This window comes from Lagopus leucura, unplaced genomic scaffold (assembly GCF_019238085.1).
Source record: "Lagopus leucura isolate 7727_CA_CO unplaced genomic scaffold, USGS_WTPT01 Super-Scaffold_100018, whole genome shotgun sequence".
In the NCBI taxonomy this organism is placed as follows: Eukaryota; Metazoa; Chordata; class Aves; order Galliformes; family Phasianidae; genus Lagopus; species Lagopus leucura.
The window spans coordinates 14,307,982-14,318,929 of record NW_024962272.1 but is presented as its reverse complement, the minus strand read 5'-3'; the positions used below and the strand labels follow the sequence as shown (position 1 = coordinate 14,318,929).

At 42.5% G+C, this 10,948-nt stretch overlaps 2 protein-coding genes across 6 annotated transcripts in view; both read left to right on the top strand.

Annotated features, from left to right (window-relative positions):
- Positions 1 to 210: 210 nt before the first annotated feature.
- PRXL2C (peroxiredoxin like 2C) lies at positions 211 to 3,533 on the top strand. 2 transcript variants are annotated; one of them, XM_042877556.1, is made up of 6 exons: positions 216 to 472; positions 909 to 977; positions 1,697 to 1,750; positions 2,159 to 2,264; positions 2,484 to 2,615; positions 3,197 to 3,533. In XM_042877556.1, the coding sequence occupies exons 1-6, from the start codon at positions 293 to 295 to the stop codon at positions 3,322 to 3,324; spliced, it is 669 nt and encodes a 222-aa protein (XP_042733490.1). In that variant the 5' UTR covers positions 216 to 292; the 3' UTR covers positions 3,325 to 3,533. The 2 variants fall into 2 exon arrangements, with proteins under 2 accessions (XP_042733491.1, XP_042733490.1); XM_042877557.1 differs by lacking the exon at positions 909 to 977 and having other exon boundaries at positions 211 to 472.
- Positions 3,534 to 5,934: 2,401 nt separating this feature from the next.
- The window catches only part of CDC14B (cell division cycle 14B), a 46,018-nt gene continuing 41,004 nt past the window's right edge, over positions 5,935 to 10,948 (top strand). For all 4 annotated transcript variants that reach the window (XM_042877353.1, XM_042877352.1, XM_042877355.1 and 1 more), the window contains exon 1: positions 5,935 to 6,100. In XM_042877353.1, coding sequence (XP_042733287.1) covers positions 5,935 to 6,100 — 166 coding nt within the window. The remainder of the gene's footprint in view (positions 6,101 to 10,948) is intronic.

Genomic DNA, 10,948 nt, shown 5'->3' with positions numbered 1-10,948 from the left:
TCACACATCATTTCTGGGATCTTCCGTTTGGCTCCACTGCAAGTAACTGCATTCCGGCTCCGTATGATAGGCAGCGCTTTTGGCAGCGCATCTCCCTCCCTGCTTTTTCAAAGGCCTTCACAGGCCTATTCCCCCTACAGCGCCAGCCACTGGCAGTGGACTGACTCCAGCTGCCGGCACAGGACGTTGCCCTCCCACCCTGCCTCGGCGCCTCCTCGCAGGCCTCGCGCTTCACCGACCGGCTCCGCCTTACTCTCTCGGGAAGGTCGGGCGGAACGGCGGAGCCGCAGCCATGTCTGGAGCGCCTCTGTGCCCGGTCGTGCAGCAGGTCCGTCCCGTGTCCGCTGCGCCGCGCCTTGAGCCCGCGGAGATGCGGGAAGCCGCCCACTGCTTGGTAGTGGACGCTGACGGGAGGAGGATCCCCTTCGGGACCTTGTACAGGCGGCAGAAGGTCGTCGTGGTGTTCGTGCGGGTGAGGAGGGCGGCAAGGGGTTGGGCGGGCTGCCACGGGCTGAGCAGAGTTACGCTCGTACTTGGAGAGTTCTGAGCTGTAAAGGTGGGAGTGGGGCCCCCCCCCCCCGCGTTCGGCTGGGTGAGCAAAGACAAATACGTAGCAGATAAAACAAGTCTTCAGCTGTGTGTTCAGTTCAAGTGTACTGCTGCCCCATGTCCCAGCTGACAAGCCAGCTCTTGTAGATAGATGGCTAGCATGGCCCCCGACCCGGAGTATGTACTCAGGCTCGGAGTAATTAAATCAGGTTCCTAACCCAAATTTTGTGACTGCAGTGAACTTCATTCTTTCCCATGCCCATTTCCCAGTCACCTCCAAACTAGTTCATGCCTGAAGTCAAAATGTTTCTTCACTGCTGTGCAGTAATGTCTGTTTCTTATAAGTTCATCTGTTGCAGAATTTCTTGTGTTATACCTGTAAGGAGTATGTAGAAGACCTGGCAAAAGTCCCCAGGAGTTACTTACAAGTAGGTGCCACACCCCTGTATGTGCTTTACAGTCAGCTCCATTATCTCCTGCTGCAGACTTAAACCTTCCAGGAATCAAAGGAAGGCTCACAGTAAACTTAATGTTTGCTTGGTTTCTACAGTTGCCACAATGAATCTGCCAAGGAGACTTATGAAGGGAGTTATTGCATGACATACCTTGTAGCAGCAGCATTATTTCTCCTGACATTTAAACAAACAAGGCTTGTGTTTTATACTCAGGCCTAAAGGTGCAACTGCAAAAGACAGCACAACACACTGATTGAAGTTTATATATACTAAGGGCCATTAGTATATGGAAATCACAGATAAACTTGCTTGTGTGCCAATATTTGCATGCTCCGTCCATATATGCAGGTGCAACTGTGGTGAAATTTTGCGTTTCCAAAATCGTGAACAGGTTGCATTCAGTAGGAAAGATGATGCTATTAATGCTACCGAAAGCGTATTGTTCACATACCTGTAACTTAAATTACCTTATAAAAGTAATTTACTGCTTAATAAGTTAATGTAGCTACTAATTGTGGATGACAGATAAAAGCATTTTGCTCCAAGTATGATGCCAGTGACATTAATTTTGAATAATTTTAATGCAGTACACCATGATCATTATCTTACAACATCAAAATGCTAATGTGTTGCAGCTATGCAGAAGCACAGAGTTCCTCCTTTTCAGTATCAATACCTGTGATTTGTTCTAGGAAGCAAATGTGAGGCTCATAGTTATTGGACAGTCATCTTATCATCACATCAAGGTAAATAAGGTAGTCATTAAATAAACTGTACGCTTTATAGTGTCTTAATGATCTACATTGAGAGATTTTCCTCAGAGTGAAAAGACAGTCATTAGCAGCCACAGAAAACCAGGCCAGTATTCTTTCTGATGAAGCAATTCTAATAGTAATGCTTGAATAAGGCAAATTACTAAAGCTTTCAGTTTAAAATCCACTGAGACTTGTTAAGGGAAGATCTTTTCCTGATTTCAATGGAAACTTTGTTTTAGTAAAAGCTGTAGGGCTAAAATTTTTTGGCCTTTACTTTCATTTAGCATTACAAAGTCACAGTTTTAAAATTGAGGTGTATTTCCTTTTTTTTTTTTTTTCTAACTAAATTACTTTCTTGACCTTAAAAATATCACTTTCTTTTATGTACATATTTTGCAGCCCTTTTGCAGTTTAACTGGGTATACACATGAAATGTATGTAGATCCACAAAGGGAAATTTATAAAATGCTTGGCATGAAAAGAGGTGAAGGTAATGACGTATCAGGTAAGAATAATTTTCTCACTGATATGACTTAAAGAACAAGAATGCTTAGAAAATAATAGCATGATCACAATGGGCATAGGAAGCTTAACCATCAGACTATCTCTGGTAGGCTGCATCTTGTCAAAGCACTGGTTTCTTCAATAATCATAGCAACCATTTGATTTTGTTGTTATGTACTTTTGTACGTCTACGTGACAAGTTCCTTGCTGTTTTGTTTAGTGCAGAGCCCTCATGTAAAATCAGGCATGCTCTTGGGCAGTATTAGAAGTATGTGGAGAGCAATGACTAGCCCAGCTTTTGACTTCCAAGGAGACCCTGCACAACAGGGAGGAACTCTGATTTTAGGCCCAGGTAATCCCATTCTTGTTGTCTAAAAGTGACAGGCTACTCCTTTTGTTGTTTGCTTTAGTGCTACCATCTCTGCTGCTGTCCGTGTGGAGATGTGAGGAGAACAATCCTGTGCTGTCTCTGCAGTTCTGCTAGCACAGTGAACCCATGGAGGTGTCATTGTGCAGCCTCACCTTTGGCAGGGTCAGCACAAAGCTGACCTCTGTGCTATAAAAATCAGTAGTGCTGCTGATGGCTTGAAGTTCAGAAGGTAATTCTGAGTGATATTAACTCATTCTGCTTTCAATTTGATTTGAGGCATTTAGTGTGTTTGTACAGTGGCTACCACATGACAAAGCCATCTCATGTCATTAGGACTTGCTATTCTTCAGCAGATTTAATTCATTTAGATGCTTCAATGCCCCTTGTTTCTACAACTTAATTAAAAAGAAAAAATCCATGTCATAATTTAAAATAGGATTTACTGTGCAGTCTACAAGATACGTAAGAGCTTGTAGGAAATCACAATGCTTCTTTCATTCACTTATACTTTTTAATAAGTACTGTATTCAACTAATTGCCTGTTTATTCTCATTTCCTTTCAGGTAATGAAGTTCATTTTTTGCATCATGATAGAAACAGATTGGATCATGTTCCCATTAATTCAGTTTTGCAACTGGCAGGAGTTAAAACAGTAAATTTCACAAACAAACCCCAGATTATTGACATATGACACTGAGGCAGTGTGTCATTTTTTTTTGATGCTCCACAAGAATTACACTCCAATGAATTCCCAACAGCTTCAGTACTCTTCATCGTTATAGCATATCTGAAACTATGTCTGGAAGACCAGAGCACAGAATAAACTACATGACACTGAAGACGGACTAAAATACTGCTTCCGTTGTATATAAGATAATAAAAACTAAAATACAACTGAGACCTATTGCAAAAAATCTTTGTGCCTTACTGCTTTCTCATATAACAATCTTGCTAGCACATTTTAAATCTTTGTTCAGAATGCACTGAACTAAAATGCTTTTGCTCAGGAAGAACTTCAGTTTCTTGCCTTTCAGTAAACCAAATTGCATTTAAATCCAAAACTTTTCAGAGGCTTTAAAACCTCCAGCATTGTGTGTCAATGTTGTATAAAAAAATAAGCTTCAAAAAATCATGGTTCTAAACAATGGGACTTAAGCTGTCATGTACTTTTGCATCTGGCAAGAGCAGAGATGTTTATTTTCTATTTTTGAATAAGATGTTTTAAAATTATCAGCTGCTGTTTGAAATTACTTTGTGTCATACAAAAGTCATACAAAAAGGTGGATCTGTTGAAACAGGGAGGGTTGTGTCTGAAATGTAGTTGTGAACAGATAGTTGGTTTTGGAATAGGCCACAGCTGCTTACCTGTTTTCCTGTTAATTTTTGCAGCAGAAAATACCTTATGTATATCTGAAAAAAACATCCTTAGTTGTTTCTGTCATAGACAGCTGAGGTGAGGACATCGTAGATTGTGGTTGTTAGATTTTGTAGCAACTTTTTCTATAAGAGTTTATGTTCAGAGTCTATTGCTTTCAATAATTTTTTAAATTTAAAATAGAGCAGACTTTGCTCTCTTTTGAGGCATGAGCCACTTTCAAAATTAGATTTTCCAGGATTTATTGAGGAATGTGGCCCCTCTGAAGCTGCTGATCTTTGACCATTCCTATAAGTTGCTGTTATTAATGCACAGCTCTTCTGCAGAATCTGACCAGTCTTCAGCCTGAGGAGTACCACAAGGATAAAGCCTATGTAAAATTAAAAGGCTTGTCCCTGTGTCCATTTGGGCCATTGTCATGCCCAGCACAAACTTTTGGGAGCTCTACACCACTAAGCTCAAGTGAAATTGATGCAATGCTCCTTGATGAAAAATAAAAGGTTTAAGAAAAATAATGATGTTGAGTAATGTAATTACATGAGGAGGTACTATCCATTAGCCGTATTAATTACCCACACATTTTGGTAGCACATGTTTAAGAGAAGGATGCTGTTAATGTGAAAGTACCATGTGACCCTGAGCCCAAGCCAGCAGCACCCAACCTGAGCTCACAGCAGCTTCCCACAGACCCAGCACTGCCACAAGCACAATGGGGCAGTGGGATAGAGTGGAAACTTGGAAGTGAAGGGATGCAGGGTACCCGTGCACCATAGCACTTCCATGCTGATACATGCAATCAGCCATACGAGCCATGATGCTACTTCCAGTTCCACTTTGGTTTTCCAGTCATTTCACATTCATTTGCCCAGTGCTTTCCACTCTAAAGGAAGTGCTTGTCTTGTCATTTCTTGAACTTTTTTGCTTTCAGTGGAACTTAAAAAGTACATGGTGGAACAGCTCTGTTGTGGTGTTTTAACTCAATAGAGGAACTGAACACAACTGTGCACTCCTAAGGGCTCAATTGGAGCTGCTGTTTGCCAGTGCTCATGAAGCCACTCATCCCAGCATTTCAGTGCTAGTAGGCCATGTGATTTTTGATTATACCAGCAAAACCTTCAGATAGAATCACAAGATGAGGGCCAAGGAGAGGAAGAACACCATACGAGGCTCAGCAGAAACACAGCTTTAAGGAAAACATCAGCCCTGCATATATCAAGCACCCACTGCATGCCAGAGCCCATGTGAGTCCAGCCCCACATACACAGTGAATGGCCACGGGCAGCTACGGCCCTTACTGTTATTTAAAAACAATGTCTTTAAAAAGTTGTGCAGCAAAACATGGGCGACAGCCGCTGGCTGCTCACCCTGTACAAGGCATGATCTGGGCTGCGGATTGCAGTGGAGGACTGGCAGTGCTCCACTTATTTCAGTGTATTGAAACGTGCTGTAGTGGAACACACTGCTGTGTGTTAGATATAAACGCAGCTCTTCCAACTTTCCAAATCCTAAGCAGAGTGCGCAAACTGCGAGATTCCGCCTAGGACACCTCTCCTGTTCGGAGCTCTGGGGTCGGGCAGGCGGAACGTTACCAGACTCGCCTCATACGCACCAATGGTGGCGGTTGTCGGCGGCCCCGCCTAGCGCCCCGCGGCAAGCCCGGGCCAGCCCACCTGTTACCGAGGCTGCTATGACATCACTGTCTCCACCGCTCCGCGCCGGTGACGCCACACCGCCCCGACCCAATCAGAGGCGGCGGGGGCGGGGGGGCGAAGGTGCATGAAGCGGCGGGAGTGGGCGGTGTCCACGGAGACGCGTCAGCCTTCGCTGCCGGTCCCTCCCCTGGCAACCCGAGGCCCGCGGGGAGGGACGCGGCGGGGACGAAGCGGGTCGTTTTGCACCCACGGTAGCGGCGCAGCCGCCTCCGCCATGAAGCGGAAGAGCTGGGCCGAAGCTCGGCGCCGCGCCAGCCCGCCGCCGGCTCTGAAGAGAACTCGGAGCGCAGCGTCGAGGGCGGCGGGGGGTGAGGAGCAGGACGAGGAGCGGCGGCAGACGCCCTCCACCGCCGCGCCCGAGACCTGCGTGCAGATCACCGGTGAGGGGGCGTGCCGGGGCTGGGCGGGCTGCCCTGCAGGGCGCCGCAAGTCGGGGCCGGGACAGTGAAGCAGGGCGACGCCCCCCTTTCCCGCCGCTTCCTGCAGCGCCGCGCCGGTGTTCCCGCCAGGCGATCTCGGCTGGTCCGGGAGAAAGTTGGTGGCGGTGGGGAGTGGGGCGCGACGTCCTCGGGTGGATGGCGCTGGAGCGGGGTTGTGCCGGGTTCGGCGGTGCTGGGCGCGTTTCGGAACAATTAACGTAATGTGCACTGAGTAACTTTGTTTGGCAGCGCCGAGTAGTGCCTCACGCTGGGGCTTGGCTTGGAACAGAGCGGAGAGAAAGAGTAATTAAACCGACAAAATGCGTATCTGCGAAACAGCCCAGCAGTCTAGTTTTGCGTGCTTGGGGGGCTGGTGTCCCTCCGTGCCAGCTGGTGGACGTAATACTCGTACCGGCCGTCTTGATGTGTTCTGTCTTGGCCCCGCGCGGTGCCCATGCGTTGCCCGTGGTGGCATTGCGACAGCAGCCGATGTTCGTGTGGCAGCCGCGGAGGTGCGGCTGAAGCAATTCCCTCAGTTCCACGTCCAAGAGACGAGTCTGGGTTTAGTTCATATAGGAACAAACACAGAAAGGGACTTTCTGTGTGCTGTATCACATTTGGAAATGGCATTATTTACAACTTCCTTTTTTTAAAAAAAAAAAAAAAAAGAAATAAGCCTCATCTCTTTTCTATAAAAGACAAATGGTAAACTGCATGTAAAGAGAGCAGCAAGAATACTGAGAACAATCGTGGACAAAAGCACAGATCTCATCCTTGCTGAGAAGCAACAGTATTTAAACGGCCATGTGTCCTAAATAGCAGTGTGTTTAGAAAATCCTAAGATTCTGTCAGTGTTTTGGAAACCGGGCATAGTGATGTAGGAAGAATGTAAATTCCCAAAGTGTAACAGAATCCTCATTTTAAAATGCTCTAATAGACCTATGGAATAAAACTGGAATACTCCAGCCTAAACTATATTTTTGGGGAGTCTAGTCTACACAGGGACATAATGGCATGTTTATTTGCAGAGCTGTAATTCTGTAAGTCTTTATTTTTCCATATCTTCTTAGCTGTAACTATCTGTACAGGTACAGCACAATTTTAGGGTTCAGTGTAGAAACCTCTGATTAGGCAGGTGTTGCTCTTTGGTATCAGAGTACATCCCTACACTAGAATGCTGTATAGCCCTGCCCAGCCCCACAGACAGCGTTATGACCAGTCATGGGCAGCATCTGTCTGGGGCCAAGGCACACCTCCTGCACCGACCAGGCCTCTCACATTACTGAGTTTTCTCTTCCGAGGAAATGCTCGCTTGTTTGAATAGTGCAGCACATCACCTAGGATTTGACTTGTGTTTTTCAATGGGAGCTCAGCATGTACATCAGTACACAGCATAACAAACTCAATTAAAATGCACTAGGTTCTTGTATTCAACAACAATTCATGTTCCCTTATTTTCATACTGCTCGTCATGGCTGCTGTTTACAAGCTTCTAATAATGGAACAGTTACAGCCTAATCTTCATTGCATTGGTATGACATTTGTTTTTTTTTTTTTTTTTTCCCAATAAAGAAACCCTGAGAGAGAATGAGCCTACAGGCTCACCTTTTCCTTTGACTGCTTTAAAAGTTATTTCAGGTTTTGGACTGTCAGTTCTGCCTTCTCATAATGCAGTTCCAAGAAGTGAATTAGTAGTTCTGGACTGGAAGCAGATTAAAGTATCAGGCCTCACTCTTGCACTTGGACATAATGGAGAATATTCTAGTGACCATGGAGACTGAATACTAGCATTACCTTCTCTGCTTACAAAATAGCCCTGAACTCATCAAGAACATTTCAGGCTACTCTCATTTTCATCTTTGTGGAAGAAGACAACAGCACAAACCATCCCAAATAGCTATAAAAATGTATAGATTTTGTCTTGCCTGACGTTACATTGATACGTAACAGAGTTGGTAATGCTTTGTTATGCATAGATATCATACTCAACACAATTATTGTGTTTCTTTATTTCTTATTGAATTGCACTTATCAATCTAAATATTTTTGTTTGCTATTAAGTGTAGTTCAGGGAATCTCTGCTTCTGGAAAACTGTTTATTTTCGTCTGTTAAGCTGCACAATAAATCTTACCACTTTGTCAACTAATGCGTGAGTCTGGATGGTATGAATTCAATTTTCTGGTACTGAATACATTTCTTCTGTTTACTGGAAGCATATTCTCATATTCTTCAGATCTCTGAAAGAAATAATTTATATGATCTAAAGGAAATGTAACTGTTTTGTGTGAGAAGCTTAAAAACTCATTACTTCCCTTCATTGTCAGGTTGTCATTGCTCTGATTTTGTAAATAACATTTTAATGAAAGTGTACAATAATAAGGCATAAACTTTGCACAAAAGGTGCATGTTTTTCTCTCGCTTCCCTCCAGCAGTTAATTCCAAAATGAAGTAACTACAATAATGAAACAAGGAATTAAATCTTAACTGATAGAACACCACAGGGAATCTTCACAGATGTTTGTTTGTCCTCCTGTTCAGTGGGTATCCAGTTGGTTGCAGTGTGGAACTAACTCCAGAAAAAATGTCCTCAGTCACTTGGAAATTTTTAAAAAGAGCATCCGGTTCAATATGCTAATTGATAGATAGGTTGAGGGCTTTTTTTGTTCTCTTACTTGTGTGTTTTTGTTGGAGACTATGGAGACTAAATATTTTGTTTTGTTTTTCCCATATTGTTGGTTTGACATTATAGATTTTGTATGTTATGAAGAAACCAAATTTGTTCTTTTTTTTATTACAAAAACAAAATTTAGGGAAATTTTGACTGACTCTCAATTAGTTCTATTATTCAGCTACATCTCAGTACAAAAGTTGTATTTAATCTTTTGTCAATATGACTTCATCGGTCTGTCTCAAAATAAAGATTTTTAAAGCCAAGTGTAAAACTTTTAATATCTAAGCCAGTGCTGACGTCATGTGAACACTTGTAATGTAGTCTTATAAACTGGACGAGAACAGCTAAGATCAAGGACTTTGTTTAAGTAAAGTAACACATCAATCATCAATCATGATGTGCCCTGAAAATATTTTTTTCATGGTAAATAAAAATTTCCTTAACTTTTTAGTGTGCCTTCATTTCCTCTTTCAGAAGGCCAAGCTATTGTTGTTATTGTCAACTGTATTATCACTTAAATACGAATCGTATTTGTAAAGATGAGTGAATGAATGTTTTCAAGGATAAGATGACTAACAGGAAAATACCATACAATTTTACTTCTCATCTTAATATTGCAACACAATTTATCTTTTTGTTCTCTCTTGTGTCTTTCTCCTATTTTGGAGTTCTTAATGTAACAAAATACCATGCATTAACCCTGGCTTTAGAAATGCAGTTCTGTTAGAATAGTAAATAAGTCTCTATTTTCATTCCTTATAATTCAAAACAAGCTGACACTGTATTTTGTAATACTGTCAGTCTACTCGAATTTCTCATCTGAGGCATCTGGTTAACAATAGCAGTGCTGAGTTTTTCTTTCGGTGAAATAATCTTTGCTGCTTGTATGCAGACTTGTCCTACCTGTAGCGAGTGCCTGATTGGTGTTTAGATGCCTCCTGAGTTATTGAAATTGCTTTCTTCAAGGCCTTCACAGTGGACCCATAGAAGCATCAGGCTCACTGAGGTAAAGCAAGGAGATTTTGTTGTCTCTGTTTTCCAGTGAACACAATTGTGAAATGATAGCTCTTAGTGTTCTATACCTAGGCTTCCATGGAGCACTGTAGAGCAGAAAAATAAGCAAAATGTTTTTCTTTCTGTGTGCATATCATACAGAATCAGATGTGTGATTATTATGGCTTTTGTAAACAAAGATGTTTGTTGTAGCTTTAATCTCACTAGTTCAGTACTTGTAGTAGCAAAGCTGTGAGATCACAACTCTCAGGTGGGGTCTGCGGACTTATTTTGTTGTACATCAGTAGCTTACTAAAATTAATTCCCAGCAACTGTCCATGTTTCTGTATTTTAACTGATTTGTTATTTGAAGCAAACAAAATTAAGCATAACTGAAGTACGTCTAATGTACTGCAGTCATATGTTCTAATTGCAGTGCAGATGCAGACTGCAAGGCAGTAAGCTCTGCTCTTATTCTTCTGAGAGATGATTAGAAGGATCTGCTCTAGTTTATGATAATTTTATGATTACCTTTTATCAGAAATTTGTGAGAATCTGGAAGTACTAAATTAGATTATATGTAAATGAAGTACTAAAAAGCTAAAGTTAACAAAGAGTGCAGTGGAAGTTTTGCTTCTGTAGCCCAAGCTGTTGTGGAGTCCTACTGAAGTGCATTTATCAGTGTTCCAGTGTATTTCATGTGTAGACACCAGTCCTGCAGTTGGATCCGTAGTGGAGGAATCCTTGTTTCACAGCGTTGGTTACTCATGTTCAAAAATTAACACTCTAATCTTTGGTAACGCTGTAGCTGTAAACAGAACTGGAAATACATTTGTAAAAAAAAAATATAAAAAATAGATGTAGTGAGCGGTTACCATTTGTATCCTATCAGGCTGCCAGAAAGGCAGATAGGCTTATGGGAAAAGACTGCTCTGCACAGCTTATTACTAAAATCTCTTCGTAGGAAACATTTTCAAAAAGATGGAGCCTGCTGTTCACATAATGGAGAGCAATTGTTAGTAGGGTGCTGGAAAGGACAGCTTGTCAGGATGTTGGCATTTGACATATGCAGCTCTTACTGTGAGGTGATTCTACAGTTATTAAGCTTGAGCTCCTTGCTAAATTCTTTCAGGTGTTTTAGAAT

Coding starts and splice junctions, on each gene's coding strand:
- PRXL2C (XM_042877556.1), top strand. CDS start 293: ATGTCTGGAGCGCCTCTGTGCCCGGTCGTGCAGCAGGTCCGTCCCGTG. Junction 473..908: donor TCGTCGTGGTGTTCGTGCGG/GTGAGGAGGGCG, acceptor CATCTGTTGCAG/AATTTCTTGTGTTATACCTG. Junction 1,751..2,158: donor CATCTTATCATCACATCAAG/GTAAATAAGGTA, acceptor CATATTTTGCAG/CCCTTTTGCAGTTTAACTGG.